At 52.9% G+C, this 17,867-nt stretch overlaps 1 protein-coding gene across 2 annotated transcripts; it reads right to left on the bottom strand.

The window, feature by feature from the left end:
• Positions 1-1,676: 1,676 nt before the first annotated feature.
• Positions 1,677-15,162, bottom strand: PHYHD1 (phytanoyl-CoA dioxygenase domain containing 1). 2 transcript variants are annotated; one of them, XM_082695897.1, is made up of 11 exons: positions 15,013-15,162; positions 10,330-10,488; positions 7,625-7,706; positions 7,435-7,482; positions 5,926-5,981; positions 5,777-5,839; positions 4,914-4,935; positions 3,341-3,469; positions 3,126-3,242; positions 2,191-2,317; positions 1,677-2,101 (listed from the first exon to the last, which is right to left on the bottom strand). In XM_082695897.1, the coding sequence occupies exons 1-11, from the start codon at positions 15,043-15,045 to the stop codon at positions 2,056-2,058; spliced, it is 882 nt and encodes a 293-aa protein (XP_082552023.1). In that variant the 5' UTR covers positions 15,046-15,162; the 3' UTR covers positions 1,677-2,055. The 2 variants fall into 2 exon arrangements, with proteins under 2 accessions (XP_082552023.1, XP_082552024.1); XM_082695898.1 differs by lacking the exons at positions 4,914-4,935; positions 5,926-5,981 and having other exon boundaries at positions 15,013-15,158.
• Between the last annotated feature and the right edge of the window lie 2,705 nt (positions 15,163-17,867).

Raw genomic sequence — 17,867 nt, 5'->3', positions numbered from 1 at the left:
TGTCCCTCAGAAGAACCTATTAAGATATTCCTTTGGGGTTTACAGAAGACTTAAGAAACCCTTCCCTTCTCTCTGGCTGCTTTCTCCTTGCTAAAAGAGGCAGCAAAATGCCAAGGGAGAGCTTTGCCTCACTGATTCCCTGGGTGGGCTGTGGGGAAGGGCTCTGTCCTCTGGGCCTCAGTTTACCCACAAACAGAGCGGGGACTGAAAATCAAGGTCACAAATTCATATGACTGCTGAGGCCAGGCAGGCAATGCAGAGGATTGGGGACGTGGGAAGCGAGGAGCATAAGAGCCTCCAAGGAGGCTGCTCTGGCCGGGCAACACCACGCTCAGCCGTAGGCCCAGAGTTGCTAACCTGCTCATTCAGGGAAGCTTAGAAACGTGCGTTGTCGGGACGCCTGGGTGGCTCAGTTGGTTGAGCAGCTGCCTTCGGCTCAGGTCATGATCCCAGCATCCTGGGATCGAGTCCCACATCGGGCTCCTTGCTCAGCGGGGAGCCTGCTTCTCCCTCTGTCTCTGCCTGCCATTCTGTCTGCCTGTGCTCGCTCTCTCCCCCTCTCTCTCTGATAAATAAATAAAATCTTTAAAAAAAAAAAAAAAAAGAAACGTTCGTTGTCATGTGAAACCTCCCAACTTAAAATGTTTTTTGTTTTTTTCGTTTGTTTTTTTTTTTTTTTAAATATGGGCCCCAGACAAAACACATCTGCAGCCCCAGTTTGCTTGTTTGTTTCTGAAGATTTTATTTATTTATTTGAGAGAGAGTGAGCGAGAAGGAGCACGAGCAGGGGGAGAGGGAGAGGAAGAAGCAGAATGCCTGCTGAATAGGGAGCCCGATGGGGGATTCGATCCCAGAACCATGGGATCATGACTTGAGCCGAAGGCAGACACTTAACCAACTGAGCCACCCGGGCACCCCTGCAGTCCCATTTTGTAACCTTTGGGCCAAACCCCGGCTGTGCAGATCTTGAATGTCAACCACGTTGCCCCTACAGAAGGTCTGGGCCATGGAGGCCTTCTCTGGCCCCTTGTTGGTACAGGTGGCAAAGCGGGCCCAGAGAGAAGAGTCACTCAGTCAGTTAAGCATCTGCCTTAGGCTTGGGTCATGATCCCAGGATCCTGGGATCGAGTCCCACATCGGGCTCTGCTCCTCGGGGAGTCCGCTTCTCCTCTCCCTCTGCCTCTGGCTCTGCCTGTTTGTGGTCTATCTATCAAATGGATAAATAAAAATCTTTAAAAAAAAAATAGAAAAAGAAAAAAAAAAGGTCCTGGCCTGGGACCAGAAAACAAGTCTGTCACAAAGCCAGGGCCAGAATCTGGGACTCTATTTCCAGCCCTGGTTTTTTCTCCTCCCTGAGCAAGGAGTACTGGGGAGCAAAGGTTAGAAGCGCTAGCTGAGTCGCTAATCTGAACAGCCCCAGGACAGGAACAGGTCACTGAGACTTCCCACACCATGTGTCACCTTCTCCGTCTGTAAACCCAGATGATAAGATCCTCACCGGGAGGTGTGAGGATGCAGTGTGACAACACACTTAAAGCTCTTGGCACAGCAAACGCCCACTGTGTTATTAAAATCGTGCAGACCTCACCAGGCAGGGCTAGGACACCGGGGAAAAGTTTCAGCAGGGCTCTCATCTCGAAAGCAAGGCAGCTTGGGAAAAAGAAGGGTCAAGAAGCTGAATCCAGAAGTTGGTTTTATTGTATGTCTTGTACCATATTAATCTGAATTGCATCTGAGAGGAGAGAACAGTGGGAAGCTAGCAGAGAAGTGGCCAGAATGCTTTCATGGTGAAAGGCTGCCTCCCCTGGGGGAGGCTGGGGTGGGGCAGGAGAGAGGCAGAGAGAGGGAGGTCTCCCGAAAGCCCGGGGGCTCCTGCTGCCCGCTGGCTACCTCCCGCCCTTCTGTCTGCAGGGCTGAGGGGCACAGACCCTGGCAGGAAGAAAGCGCAGGGGGACAGATTCGACTTCCCCTTGGCAGCTGGGCAGCTGGCGAGGCGCTGGTACGTGGGGCCCACAGCTTCCCCTAGAGGGGCCAGGCCCAGCCCGGAAAGGGCGCTCAGGTGTACAGTGGGGGAAAAGGCAGCTCAGCTGAGGGCTGGAGCCTGCGGAGAGAGAGATGACCTTGCTCCCAGCCTCCAGGACCTCTTCAGGAGCCTGTCCAGGGCATGCGCACACACCCCCTGCCACCTACCAGTTCTCCGGGCTCCAGACAGTGCCCAAGCTCTCCATGAGGTGGAAAGTATAGGCGTGGCGTGAGCGGTCGGAGAGGTTCTTCTCACTCTTGTGTACCACTTCCCCGTGAATTAGGACGAGGTCCCCTGGCAGGAATGCAGCAGGTCAGGAGAACACTTGGCAGGGAGGGACAAAGGACCCTCCCCCCTCCCATTCCCATCCTGGAGAGCTCAGGGGCCTGCCCCAGTGTCAGAGGCTGTGCTGCTGGCCGGAGGTCCCCCTGGGACCAAGTCCCTTCTGCTGTGACCTGTGCCCTTGGCAAGCCTTGGCAAGGGCATTCCCCTTCTGCGGTGTTTGTGGAACCAGGCCCAAGTGTCTATATTGTGTCCGGCAGCTGGGACTTCGCTATCAAAAGCTGGGCCGGAGGGCAATTGGGCGGCTCCGTGGTTAAGCATCTGCCTTCAGCTCGTCATGATCCCAGGGTCCTGGGGCTTCCCACATTGGGCTCCCTGCTCAGCCAGGAGTTGCTTCTCCCTCTGTCTCACTCTCTCTCAAAAATAAATAAAATCTTTAAAAAAAAAAAAAAAAAAAAAGGCCAACTGGACATCAGGTTGCCCTGTTCGAAAAGGAACGGCCAGCATTGGTTCCGCATCCACGTTGTGCCCCATCTTCTGTACATCGTCTATCTCACTGACTTCCCCGCTTTACGTTCGGGAAGACTGAGGCTCAGAAAGTTTCAGTCATTTGACCGAAGAGACAGCAGAGTCTGGATTCTAGCCTGATCCGGGAGGCCTTCCAGGTAATGGTGCGGCCTTCAGCCTTCCCAGAGCCCATCCAGCCCCACCTCCCAGTCTGTGACTTCACGGCCCTCCCGGGAGCTGGGCGTTCCGAGCAAGCACAGAGCCACAGGCACAGCCTTGGGGCCCGCCTCCCTGCCCTCTGCATCCCACCTACCTCTCCGCGCTGGGGTGGGCACAAAGAGGCTGGCATCCCGGACAGGCTCTGACCCGAGGAAGCTGACGTCAGGCTTCGAGCCATCACTGGTCCGTACCAGCCTTCTTGACACCCCACCTGCAAGCCAAGGTGGAGTCTTCAGCCTCTCTTTTACCCGGGTCTCTCTGCCAGGGAGGGTAGGATACAAGTGGGCAGGGCGAGACAGGTGTCCTTACCGGTATGGGAGCCTGGGATGAACCAGAGGCAGCCGTTCTCCAGAGTGGCATTCTCCAGCGCTATCCACAGGCCCAGCAGCCGGCCCAGCGGCTCCGTGTGCAGGAAGGTGGAGTCCTGGTGAGGGTCGACTGCAACAGGACTGGGCATGAGGAACTTAGCCCACCTCACCTTGGCCTTGTTCCCCACTCCCTGGAGTTCTCAGAGCCTTCCGGGGTCAGTAGGAAACACACCGCTTCCCGGCCTGGAGACTCGGGGCACGAGATGTAACCTCTCAAAACTTCCTAAACGGTGAAGTGGCCTCGGCAGTAACCTACCTCCTAGGGTGGCTGGAGGCCCCCACAACACAGCGCGTGAAGAGTGTTCAGTACGGGGCCCAACACTGTAATCACTAAAAAGTGGCTGCTGTGGTTTGATTCCAGCCAGGCGACTAAAGGCACCGTCCTGAACCAGAACAAGCACCTCCAGCCACCAGAGGGTCCACCGGGTGGCATAAGACTGGGTAGTACGGACGGAGACGAGGGTGTGTGACTGCCCCATCCACATCTCAACCCCCTCCCCGTGATGCTGGGGCCCAGCCAGGACAGAAGACCACTGAACAAGGGACTTCAGGCCACGGATGCTAGCCTCCTTTCCCTCCTTCCCAGGAAACTGTGTTTTCCAAGCCCCAAACTTGACTTGAACGATCCAGACAGTGTCCAGAGGAAGGTGTCCTAACAGCGGGCACTCCGCAGCATTTGGAGGAAGACCAAAGGAGGTGGGGTTGCTAAACTCAGGGAGGGGCTGCTCATCCCTTCGGGAGACTGTCCTTGGGCTGAACGGTAGGAAGAAGTGGGCAGTCCCAAGGAGGCCAACTTGGGCTCATGCAATGAAGGAAAGGTCTGGCTCTGAGGGGCTGAGCCTGTGTCATGGGAGGTATTTAAGCAGAAGTAGATAATCACCCACGAGGGAGGCTATAAAAGTAATCTGTGCATCCAGGGGGTTTGAAATTACAACAGCAATTTCTCTGTTAAATCAGTCCTCCAGGGAACTTGTTAAAAATACAGGTTCATGGGGCACCTGGGTAGCTCAGTCAGTTGAGCATTTGACTCTTAATTTCAGCTCATGATCTTGGGGGCCAGAGATCCGGCGCTAAGTGGGACTCCACAATCAGCAGGAATCTGTTTCTCTGCCTCTCCTCTCTCTCTCTCTCTCCCTTTGCTCATCCTTCCACTCATGTGTGTTTTTTTTTCTCTCCCTCTCAAATAAATAAATCTTTAAAAAAGAAAAATACATGTTTACAGGTTCTTGCAACCCTACTGACTCAAGAGCTCAGGGACTGGGGCCCTAGAATCTATTTTAACCAGCTAGGAGGTGCTGCCAGATTCGAGAACCACTATGCCAAGGACTCCAGAACACCCTCCCAATAGACAGTTCCAAAAAGGAACAAAAGGTAACTTCTCCTTCCTGGCCCAAGCTCTTGTCCATGGACATCTCAGCAAGTGCCATCCCTCCCTCCAGAGACCTGACAACCCCTGATGCCCCAGATGTCCCACCGTGACCCTTGCTGGACCCCATGGCCTGTTCTCAGCTCACCTTCGCCACCAAAGTGAGGTTGCTGCAAGAAAGAAGAAGGGCCGGTGAGGCCAGAGGAGAGTGGGTTGGAGCAGGGACCACTCTAAGTCCTGGATGCGTTTGCCTCTAAGGATTCCACGCCAGCACCCAGCTATGGAGTCCCACCGTGTGCCAGGCCCAGGAGGGCGGCAGAGAGAAAAACCACCCTGCCCACAGGGTGCTCCGAGTCCGAACACATGCACGCCTCCTGAGAGCAAAGGCAGAAGTGAGGGGTGGCAAGAGAGGCCGGGGCCCAGGCTTGAAGTTAAGCCACTCAGCCCCAGGATCAGAGATGGGTCCCTTTCTTCCCAAGGCAAAACTGGAAGTCGGCTTAGAGCAGGTGGCAGTGAGCTAGGCCTTGAAGCTGGGAGCAGAGCATTTCAACAGCAAAAGAAGGGAGAAGGGAGGAATGCCTGGGTGGCTCAGTCGGTTAAGTGTCTGCCTTCAGCAGGTCATGATCCCAGGGTCCTAGGATTGAGTCCTGCATTGGGTTCCCTGCTCAACAGGGAGCCTGCTTCTCCCTCTCCCTCAGCCTGCCAATCCTCCTGCTTGTTCTCCCTCTGTCTCTGTCAAATAAATACATAAAATCTAAAAAAAAAAAAAAAAAAAAAAAAGGCGGGGGAGAGTCCTGGGGGGCCCCCTCCTTCCTGCCACCAAATTTTAACTGAGCACCTACTAAGTGCAAGGCGCCTTACCCCCAGGAGACAGATTTCCCATGTTCTCCTTGCAACTTAGGAATTCCTCAGGGAGGCAGCTTTTGGCCCATGGTAAGGAGGGGCTTATTATGAGTACTCTGCCCATATTACAGAGGATAAACTGAGGCCTGGGGACGACAGGGAGCTCACCTTGAAGATGTACATGCTCTGCACGACGACCGGCATCTGTAAGCCCAGACTTTTGGCCAAGGCCTGGAAACGGGACAGAGGTCAGACTTCCAGCCTGCCCACACTCACACCTGGGCCACCCCCCCACCCTCGCCCACACCCTCACTCACCTGCACCTTGGGGGAGTGTGTGACACTCCTGAAGACAGGGTCATAGGCATGCAGAGCTGCAGGACAGAGGCAGGCTGACGGGCCAGCCCCTCTGCCCTCATGCGTCCCCCTGAGCCTGGCCCTGAGCACCCAGACAGGGGCCTTACTATGGCTTCTCACCTGTTTGTACTCATGGAGCTTTCTGCCGGCTCATAACGGAGAGATGGGGCCCCAGCCTGATTCTCGGCCTTGCAGCCATCTGGAAACCTCAATCCAGACCCGATTCAAAGGGATCTGTAACTTGGTAGCGGTCTTGGTCCTGCCACTTACTCTGTGATGCTTCAAGTGACCATTTTCATCTCCTATGAGCCTCAGTTTCTCCTCTGTACCGCAGAACCGGAAGACCAGTCCCGCCTCTCAGGCTGCCCCAAGACTCGAAGGGCTAACACATGCCTGGTCTGGTCGTCTCTTAATTATTGTTGTTGTTACAAAAAGCAAGGGATAGGGGGCACCTGGGGGGCTCAATCGGTTAAACATCTGCCTCCAGCTCGGATCACGATCCCAGAGTCCTGGGATGGAGCCCTGCCTTGGGCTCCCTGCTCAGCAGGGAGCCTGCTTCTCCCTCTCCCACTCCCCCTGCTTGTGTTCCCTCTCTCGCGGTGTCTCTCTCTGTCAAATAAATAAAATAAAATATTTTTTAAAAATAGTAAAATAAATAAATAAAACTTTAGAAATGATGGTTGGATATACTTATTGCCACTGAATTTATACTTCAAAATGGTTAGGATGGCAAATTTTATATGATATATATTTTACCACAATTCTTTTTACAAAGATTTAACAAAGAATTTTTTACAAAAATTCTTTCTACTAGTATGATGTAACTTCAAGTTTAAAAACGAGTGGGGGTGCCTGGTGGCTCAGTGGATGGAGTGCCTGACTCTTGATTTTGACTCAGGTTGTGATCTCAGGGTCTTGGGATTGAAGTCTCCCACTCTGCGCCCCCCCCCACAGCCATGATGCCCTTCACGCTCAATGGGAAGTCTGCTTGAGATTCTCTCTCTCCCTCTCCCCCTCCTCCTTCTCACACACTCTCTCTTTCTCTCTCTCTCTAAATAAATAAAATCTTTAAAAAAAAAAAAGCGGTCTGCAAAATAAATTATAATATATGATCCTGGGGGAACAAAAAAAAAAGAAGACATCCTAGCTTCATCTGGGGTCTCAGAATAGGGACCATGCCAACATGTTAGGTACTCCTGAAGGAGGCTCCAGAAAGCAGTAAGGGCCAGGAGCGCCCCAGGCCTGAGGTTTGGATCATCTGCACGGGGATTCAGCTGGCTCCTCTCCCAGGGCTATGTTGGTAGCATCTAGGGTTAGCATCATAAGGCCAGAGCAGCAGGCCCAAAGTGTGAGCTGAAGCCAGAAGTGCCATTTGCTGGGCCACTAACTCTTACAGTGGGCCTTGGGTTAGGCCCCAGGGCTCTTCGGGCCTCAGCTTCCCTGTTTTCTTGCCCCCAGGCACCTGCTTACCGTGGCCAATTTTATTGATGGATTTCTCCGGAGGGACCAGGAAATTTCCTGTAGCACAAGGAACAGGTAAAGACAAAAGAGCTGGAGTCCACCTTCCGCTGGGCAACTGGCCTCGGTGGGGAGCCCTCAGCCCTGGGGGGAGATACCCCAGTCTAGCCCTTCCCACACCCCAGGGGCCCCAGCTCCGAACCTTTCTCGTCGAAAACATCTTTCTCAAAGAAGTAGCGAATCTTGTCACCACTGCTCAAGAAATAGTCTTTGTCACCCTGGCCCTGGGAAGAGGGGATATCAGAGGGACTGAGAGAGCATCACAGGGTCAGAGCTGGGGCTGGCCAAGAGGCAAGAGGATTCTCATGCTTCCCAACCCCCCAGAAGTAAGTTCTCAAACTCATCTACTGAGGCACAGTGAACAGGAACCCCCAGTGCCTGTGCCTGGAAGCATACTAGGAAGCCCCAGCATAAAATTTCTTGGAAACCACTTAGTAAGTCACATGATTCTTATGCTCAATACAGTGTGATCCTGAGTCTAGGCACCGTAGTCCAACAGGCACAGTTCCCAGGTAGCCTTGGGTCACCTGTTATCACTCCACGCCTGTTTCCTCATCTGTAAAGGGAAATAATCATTGAACTGACCTCGTCAGGATTGATGGAGGCTTCGGACAGAGGCTGAATCTTACAGTAGTTGAGAGCACAGACCGTGGAGCTAGAATACTTGGGTTCAAATCCCAGCCCTGCCAAGGAGTTGCTGTGTGACCACAACTCAACTTGCTGAACCTCTCTGGGCTTAGTTTCCTCGTAAAGTATAGATATGACTAAAGGTATCCTGTCGGGTGTTGCAGCGATTATGAATTAGTGTACATGAAGTGCTAGTACAGTCCTTGGAACGTGGTGAGTGCTACATGAATATCTGCTTTTATCATCATCGTACTGCTACTGCTGTGGCAAAACAGAAAACACTCAGCCAGAGCCTGGCTAAATGATGGATATTAACTATTACTCATCGCTGTGTCTCTCTCTGTCAAATAAATAAATAAATAAAATCTTTTAAAATTTTGTCATTTATTTGAAAGAGGGAGAGTGTGTACACATGCCCATGGGTGGGGGGTGAACAGAAGGACAAGCAGGGAGCCTGATACAAGGCTCAATCCAGGACCCTGAAGTCAGGACCCTAAGATCAGGATCTGAGCCAAGGTCAGATGCTTAACTGGCTGAGCCACCCAGACACCTCTGATCTTTTTCCTCCTAATGCCTATTTCAAAGTCTTTTTTTTTTTTTTTTTTAGATTTTATTTATGTGATAAAGACACAGCGAGGGACGCCTGGGTGGCTCAGTTGGTTGGACGACTGCCTTCGGCTCAGGTCATGATCCCGGAGTCCCGGGATCGAGTCCCGCATCGGGCTCCCAGCTCCATGGGGAGTCTGCTTCTCCCTCTGACCTTCTCCTCGCTCATGCTCTCTCTCACTGTCTCTCTCTCTCAAGTAAATAAATAAAATCTTAAAAAAAAAAAAAAAAAGACACAGCAAGAGAGGGGAACACAAGCAGGGGGAGTGGGCAAGGGAGAAGCAGGCTTCCTGCCAATCAGGGAGCACAATGCCAGGCTTGATCCCAGGACCCCAGGACCAGGACCTGAGCCAAAAGCAGACGCTCAACAACTGAGTCAAGCAGCCCCCCCCCCCATTTCTAAGTCTTAATATCAGTGGTGAATATTGAGGGTTTACTGAATACAGCACTGTGCTGAGCTCTTTGCAAACATTATAAACCAAGATACATACATTTTATTCTCCCATCCTCCCTCCAACCCTTCACTGGTCTCTGGAATATTCTCAGAAGGTAGCTAGGAGGGCACAAGATTGGCACCCTCACTCCATGGGGCCTTGAGTGACCTGTCTCTAGGCACTGGACCCCCATTTCTGTTGTCCCCACCTAAAAGGCGGGGGTGAGGCCAGAGGAAATTACTCTGTAACCCTTAGTCCTGCTGAACAGTGCCCCCCACTCAGGTTCTTTGGGTTCCCAGTCTTCAGGCCATTGTAATTCCCTTTACGCCCACCAGATGGCAGGAGCTCCTCAGCGTGAAGGAGCCGTGTTGCGCAGCTAGGACCACAGTTTTGGCTCCGGGGCCACACCACAAACAGGATCCTTTTTTCTTTTCTTTTCTTTATGTTTATGATTGTATTTATTTGAGAGAGTGAGAGGGAGGAAGCAGGCTCCTTGCTGAGCAGAGAGCCCGATGCGGGGCTCGATCCGGGAGCCCTGGGATCATGACCTGAGCCCAAGGCAGACGCGCAATGACTGAGCCACCCAGGCGCCCCCACAGACAGGCTCCCGAAGGGTTAAGTGAACTGTGTGGGAGAACCCCCGAGTCTCAACTTACCCTTCTCAAACTATATTGAGTCCTATTAAGTCACGAGGGGTGGGGGTGGAGAAGCTGGGTTTCTAGCCTCCCTGAGGGGTAAGGCTGGGGGAGGGGCGGTGGTGTTCATCAGAGTCACTTGGCTCATTCCGGGCTGCTGGCCACAGAAGAGGCCCTTGTAGCAGGAGAACCACTGAGGAAGTTCCGCAGAGCAGCGAACAGACGATCGGGGTTCAAATCCTCATTCTATCAATTTACTGACCACGCGGTGTGGGGCCAGTGAGCCAGGCCTCCTTTGCCCCAGCTGTCAAACAGGGGTAATAATACTGACCTTATAAATCCACAGTGAGGAGCGAGGAAATACGCAGACAAGGCACTGAGCCTGGCTCAGGGAGGGCTCAGGGCTCCATCTCTTATCAGAATGAGCCCATGGGCTTTGGGGGCCTCCGTCCCAGGCTGCTTCTCTGCCTGGGGCCTGAGCCCCCTCCCCTCCCCTTCAAAGACCAGATCCCTGCCACAGATTCTCACCTGCAGCAGACACTTACTTTGGTTCTCAGCTGCCCCTCTTCCCGGGTAGAAAATTCTATGCGGCAGTGGACAGGGACATCCATGTCAGCCACTAGCTTGCCAATCCTCTGTTGCATGACGGCACATTCATCGGCAGAGAAAAATCCTTCCAGCACCAGGAATCCATCCTCCTGAAACTGAAGGTGAGAAAACTCAGGCTTCCCCCTCTCCAATGCTCTCTGTGAGGACTGACCTGACCCGTCCCTGAAACCCAAGTGTGCCGGAGGACAGGACCAAGTGTCCTGTTCATTGCTTGGTCTCCCCCCACAACACACACCTACCCGAGGCACGGCATCTGGGACCCAGTGGGGAGCAACCAATAGTAGTTGCTTGAATGAAGCAAGGCGGAAGGGGAAGTGTCACCATCCCTCCGCTCCAGTGGGCTTTGAGGCACAGGGGAATACAACCTTATTCATTTAGTCAGCTAAAATTTATTGAGCATCTACTGTGTACCAGCACAGGTTTAGGAGCTGGAGCTACAGTAATGAGGAAGCCTGGCATCCTGGAGCTTACAGTCTAGCAAAGGAGGCTGACATCAAACAAAGGGCGCCTGGGTGGCTCAGGGGGTTAAGCCACTGCCTTTGGCTTGGGTCATGATCTCAGGGTCCTGAGATTGAGCCCTGCATCGGGTTCTCTGCTCAGCAGGGAGACAGAGGAGTCTCAGGGGAGCAGCTCTGAGAAGGTGACATTTAAAGGGGACCAGCAGAGGCGCCTGGGTGGCTCAGTGGGTTAAGTCCTCTGCCTTTGGCTCAGGTCATGATCCCAGGGTCCTGGGATCCAGCCCCACATTGGGCTCTCTGCTCAGCGGGCAGCCTGCTTCCCTTCCTCTCTCTGCCTGCCTCTCTGCCTACTTGTGATCTCTGTCTGTCAAATAAATAAATAAAATTTCAAAAGAAAAGAAAAAAAGTGACTCAAATTAAAAAATAAATAAATAAAGGGGGGCACCTGGGGGGCTCAGTGGGTTAAAGTCTCTGCCTTCGGCTCAGGTCATGATCCCAGGGTCCTGAGATCGAGTCCCGTGTCGGGCTCTCTGTTCAGCAGGGAGCCTGCTTCCCCTCTCCTCTCTCTCTGCTCTGTCTCTCTATCTGCTTGTGATCTCTCTATCTCTGTCAAATAAATAAATAAAGTCTTTTATTAAATCAATCAATCAATCAATCAATCAATAAAGGGACCAGCAGGGTAATGGGAGTGGGAGAGACAAGGATGAACTTTCCAGACTAAGGGAGCAGGACCGGTGAAGTACATGAGCATGGGAAGGCCAGATGGAGCAAAGTGACGGTGGAGGCAGAAGGGGGGACAGGGGGTGAGTGGAGTGGGGTGCGGGGGGGCAGGCCAGGCAAGGAAATGGGCTTTGTACTAAATGCAGCCGCAGACAGCCAGGGTTGGGGGCGGGGGAGGTTAAAGCAGTGAGCTTATTCTCATTTGCCTCCAGACCTCTTACTCTGCAGCTGTTGAGAGGTGGGTCTGCTTGCCGGCAGACCCTCGTAAGATCTCAGAGTTGGACGTCACCTCCTGACCCCCCTGTGAAGTACCCGGTTTCCAACTGCTGACAGCCCTCCCCCACCCCTTCCCTTTCTCCCCCATGATGCCCAGCTCTGGCTGCCACATGTGGGAATCTGGGACATTCCTACCCACCCACTGTGGGCCCTTTGGTCTCTGGACAGCTGTGTGTGATAGAGCCTTAATCCTCGGGGCGCCTGGATGGCTCAGTGGGTTGGGCGTCTGCCTTTGGCTCAAGTCATGATCTCGGGGTCCTGGGATTGAGCCCTGCTGTCAGGCTCCCTGCTCCGTGGGGAGTCTGCTTCTCCCTTCTCCCTTCTGCCCCTCCCCCTGCTTATGCTTGCTCTCTTTCTAATAAATAAATTAAATCCTTATTTATTTATTTTTTAAAGATTTTATTTATTTGACAGAGACAGTGACAGCAGGAACACAAGCAGGGGGAGTGGGAGAGGAAGAAGCAGCCTGATGCGGGGCTCCATCCCAGGATCCTGGGATCATGACCTGAGCTGAAGGCAGACGCTTAATGACTGAGGCACCCAGGTGCCCCCCAAAATCTTTTTTTTTTTTTTAAGATACTTAATCTTCACATCAGTATCGAGTTGAACACTTCCTCGTTGGGAACTGGGTCACCCGCAGCCAACTCTGACCCAGCAGACACGCTCGGGTGAGAACTTTCCGAAATAAGAAGTTGGGAGCTCAGCAAATAGGGCGGCAAAGTTGTACTGATGGGGTCTCCACTGAGGCTGGTTGAACGAGAGCAATAATCAGAAACAACCTAAGAGCTCAGCACGAGGAGAGTCATTCAACAAAGTATGTTCTATGTGGAACTCAGCACAGCCGACAAGAATCATGTGGCAGAAAAATATTTACCGACGTGGACATGTGTGCTTGATACACTGGGGGATGGAAAAAAAGGGGGGGGGCGCCTGGGTGGCTCAGGTGGTTAAATGTCTGCCGTCGGCTCAAGTCATGATACCAGGGTCCTGGGATCCAGTCCCGCATCAAGCTGCCTGCTCAGCGGGAAGCCTGCTTCTCCCTCTGCCTGCTCTGCCTGCTGCTCCCCCTGCTTGTGCTCTCTCTCTCTCTCTCTCTGACAAAGTCTTAAAAGGAAAAGAAAAAAGCAGCTTAAAAAAAAAAAAAACAAAACGAAGTATGGGCGCCTGCGTGGCTCAGTGGGTTAAGGCCTCTGCCTTCGGCTCAGGTCATGATTCCAGGGTCCTGGGATTGAGCCCCGCATCAGGCTCTCTGCACAGTGACCGTATGTTTCTTCCTCTCTTTCTGCCCTTTCTGCTCACTCTCTCTTTCTCTCTCAAATAAATAAGTAAATAATCTTTGTAAATATAAAATAGTGGTGCCTGGGTGGTTCAGTGGGTTAAAGCCTCTGCCTTCGGCTCAGGTCATGATCCCAGGGTCCTGGGATCCAGCCCCGAATTGGCTCTCTGCTCAGCGGGGAGCCTGCTTCCCTTCCTCCCTCTCTGCCTGCCTCTCTGCCTACTTGTGATCTCTGTCAAATAAATAAATAAAATATTTTTTTTAAAAAAAGAAAAAAACATAAAATTAAAAAAAAGGTGGGCAAGCTCTCATAAGAAGTAGCTATTATGATCGACTTTTAAAATTTCTAGGGCTGTCAATCGCACTACTGGGTAGTTACCCCAAAGATCCAAATGTAGGGATCCAAAGGGGCACATGTGCCCGAATGTTTATAGCAGCAATGTCCACAATAGCCAAACTATGGAAAGAGCCCAGATGTCCATCAACAGATGAATGGATAAAGAAGATGTGGTGCGTACACACACACACACACACACACACACTCACAGGATTACTATGCAGCCATCAAAAATGAAATCTTGCCCTTTGCAACAGTGTGGGTGGAACTAGAGGGTATTATGCTAGCAAAATAAGTCAATCAGAAAAAGGCAATTATCATATAATCTCACTGATATGAGGGATTTGAGAAACAAGAAAGAAGATCCTAGGGGAGGGGAGGGGAAAATGAAACCAGAGAGGAGACTAGCATAAGAGACTCTGAATCCCAGGAAACAAACTTCGGGTTGCTGGAGGCAAGGGAGGTGGTAGGGATGGGGTGGCTGGGTTCTGGAGATTGGGGAGGGTATGTGCTATGGGGAGTGCTGTGAATTGTGTAAGACTGATGAATCACAGACCTGTACTCTGAAAGTTTTAAAGTTTTAAAGTTGTTCAGTCCCCTGAAACAAATAATACATTATATGGGAACTTAAAAAAAAAGGTTAATAATTTTTTTAAAAAGATGTCTACCAAAATACTAAGTCTTGGGGTTGGAAATTATGAGTGGTTTTTCATTTTCTTCTTTGAGACTTTCTGTATTTTTCAGCATTTTCCTCTCGTCGTCAGGAATAAAGGAGCGACACGTTTTTTAAGTCTGCGTCACTCTAATTCCCAAGCATTAGCTTTTCGTGTTTGACCGCAGGTGGGACTTTGCGGCCCTCCAAGGGCTCAGGGCGGGGCGGGGCCTTCCGCCTTCTCCTCACCCCGCCCCCACTCCGGGCCCTCCCCCCCCCCCCCCCCCCCCGCCTCCGCCCCAGCTTCGCCTGCCTTCCTCCCGCTTCTCTCCTCGCAATCAGGAACCACTCCTAGGCTGCCTGATCTTTTAAGATTTTATTTATGTATTTGAGAGAGAGAGTTGCGCGAGTGTGCCAGATCAAGAGCAGGGCGGGGAACCCGACGGAGAAGCAGACTCCCCGCTGAGCAGGGAGCCTGAGGCAGGGCTGGATTCCAGAACACCGAGATCATGAGCAGAGCCAAAGGCTGAGCCACCCAGATGCCCCTGATCTTTACTCTTTATTACAGTTTCCGTCACTCGGTGGTTGGACACTGACTACTCTGGGTTTGTTTCATCTTTTGAAAAATGGCAGGGGCGCCTGGGTGGCTCAGTGGGGTAAAGCCTCTGCCTTCAGCTCAGGTCATGATCCCAGGGTCCTGGGATCAAGCCCCGCATCGGGCTCTCTGCTTGTCAGGGAGCCTGCTTCCCCTCCTCTCTCTCTGCCTGCCTCTCTGCCTACTTGTGATCTCTGTCACATACATACATACATAAATAAATTAAAAAAAAAATGGCAGAGGGTGGGGTTGAGTTTCCAGGGTCTACTAGAAGTCGGAGAGACCCCCACCCCACATGGCCCTACCTTCTGGAGCTGCGAGGGACTCAGGCAGGACATGAGGCTGAGGCTCTGGGTGCTGCTGCTGTTGCCTGTTGCCGGAGGCCCGAGAGGAGAAAGTACAAATTAAGCAGTTTGGAAGTGCCTAATAGGGGTGAAGGGTGCAAAGTGCTGGAGCCTGGGAGACAGAGGAGGACTTAACCCTTTCCCACCCAGAGGAAGCCCAATCCCAACCCCCAATCCTTCCCCCAAGCACACACTGTCCCCCCCCCCCACCCCAAGTCACTTCTGTACCTGGATGGGGCCCTTGCCTCTGGCCCAGCCCAATACCCTGGGTCCATCCCCCTAGTTAATCTAGGATTAGCCCTTTCCAATCTCCTTCGTGGTTTTTAATGGCTCCCTCCCAGTTGCTTTGCAGAAACCGCCCCCTTCTGGCTGCTTACCAGGTGCCTAGAAATTGTATTCGAGGGGTGTCAGCGCGAAGAAGCTGGGGAGGCCGAAGGATCCCTGATCCTAGGCACCATGACTCACTGTGACCTCTGACAAATGTCAGCCCCTGTCTGTTTCTTAGCATATGTACTGCTGAAGCAAGCAGGAATGTCAGCCTCTCTCTGGACTTCATGTGTGGATTAGAAAATTCCCAGGCCACCAGCATCAGTGTGGGGTGGGGGGGACACAGGGTGGGCCTGGGGGGCTTAAACATCAGACAGGTCGGACTGGGGCAAGTGGCTTTGCGTTCCAGAGGTGTAAAAGGTCCTCAGAGAATTGTCTGGGCCCCTCCCAGCTCTGATCCCCGGAAACTCTGTCCGTCTTGGGAGGATTAGGGAAAGATGGAAGGGTCAGCTTACAGCTCAGAGGAAGACAGCAGATAAAGGGAAAACTTAGAGAAGGGAAGGGGCTGGGGGCACCTAGTTGGCTCAATTGGAAAGCCTGTGACTCTTGCCTCTGGGCCCTGAGTTCAGTCCCCACAAAGGGTGCAGAGATTACTTAGGTAAATAAGCCTAAACAAAAACAAAAACAAAGAAAGGAAGAAAGAGGAAGGGGATACAACCGGGAACCTGGGTCTCCAGAATGAGGGCAAAACCATGTTCCTGTTCCCCGGCCCAAGATGTTGGGTGTCTCAAATCCACCAGCCAGGACTACAGCCGCCAAGGCCTGCCCAGCAGGGCCATTCTGGCTGTAGCTCCTGAAAACTGGCCATTGGCCCTCCCCGAAATGACATTTTTCTGAATGGCGAAGGGACAGAATGTCTTGGGAGTGAGTGTGGGGACATGAGCTCAGCCTTTAGGAGCCTTGGCCCCAAGTCAAGTCCTGTTTTCTGGGCCACCACACTGGGAGTGACTGCTCAGTCCCAATTCCCAAAGGCTAGGGAGAGGGGTGGCCAGGTTCCTGAGAATGGGGAAGAGGTTCTGAAGAGTGCGGCTGGGTGAGGAAGGCAGGCAGTTTGTCTTCTATGAGACTCAGCTCACTTGAGGCAAGGCCCATTCCCAGCTGTCCTGGCCTCATCTGACGCAGCTGTCCACTACAGGGACCCCCGCCATGTGTCAGGGGCACAGCAAGGGTCCCCATCCCACGGGCCAGCAGCTCCCCTGGGAGTCCCCACCGACAGCTTATAGTGGAGGCTTCATGAGGCAGACTGGGTTTGAGTCCAGACCTGGGCCTTGTTTTCCCCATCTGTAGTTTGGGGATAACCTCTCGTAAGGAGGAAGAGGAATACTTACCTGCCGATAAAGAGATTTGGCACAGGGCCCGGGACTCACTGAAAGTGCCCATCAGCTAGCTGTTCACCAGAAGTTAGCTGGGGGGACTGTTCTGGGCGAAATATGAGGGTAGTTCTTATTTTGAGCTTCCCCGTTGTCCAAACTGCTGTTGTCATCTGTGGAATGACTACACTATTGAAGTTTGGAGGGGACGCCCGCAGGGGGGCTCAGACGGGAGGAGGAGGGGCTGGGCCTCCAAGATTTGCTCATACATCCAGGTCAGGCTTTGGGAGGTGGGTTTGCATTGTTTTGTTTGTTTGTTTGTTTGTTTTTTCCAAGAGCTAACCAGCTCCAGGTCCAACACGACTGCTCCTGGTGGCGCAGGGTGGCCCCAAGACTGGGTGGGGGAGTGGGAGTCGGTAAGGGGGTACCAGACCGGACAGGAGGGTCTCAGAGGGGATTGGCCTTTCTTCTTCGCCAAAAGCCCCCTGCCCCTGGGTCCCCAGGTCAGCCCACCGCAAACCTCACTGGTCCAGGTGGAAGATTGACCAGTTACTGGGCACTGAAAGCCAGCCCCACTACCAAGTCATCATCAGGTAAGCCTCAGAACAGTCCTGCAAGGTTGCATATACTAGCCTGATGTTACAAACGAGGAAATTGTGGCCGAGCTATGATTTGAAGGCAGCTCCACCCATCTCCCTGAGCCTCTGTCCTTGACCCCAGCACATTCAGCAGGCTCCCAAAGGGGCCAGGAGCTGGCTCTCCCACAGTGACTCTCGGCGGGCCCACCTCTGCGGAACCCAGGGGAATGGCTGTTGGGAATTACAAGGGACCTATGAGAGCACAGAGTGGAAATGCCCATTGCACAGATGGGGTTCTGGAGGCTGTGGGAGGGAAGGGGTTGCCCCAACTTCATGCAGGGAATAACAGAGCAGGGACAAGACTGGAGACTACTGGCTCCCACCCCAGTGTCCCCCTCCCCTCGCGGCCTCCCCACCCATCAAAGCTCACGAAGGCCCAAACTCCAGGTGACCAGGCTGGAGGCAAGACCCCAGGCCCAGGCCTCACCTGACCTGTATCAGGCTCTGTCCAGCCCACACCCAGGAGCGGCCTCCAAGGGACAGGGAGAGGGGCACCTGCTTCTAGGTGCCTGGCAGCAGCCACTCAACAAACTAGTCCTCA

Source organism: Mustela nivalis (genome assembly GCF_964662115.1).
Source record: "Mustela nivalis genome assembly, chromosome: 13".
NCBI classification, from domain to species: Eukaryota; Metazoa; Chordata; class Mammalia; order Carnivora; family Mustelidae; genus Mustela; species Mustela nivalis.
Note: the sequence above shows the minus strand (reverse complement) of the source record. Positions and strands in the feature narration are given on the sequence as shown.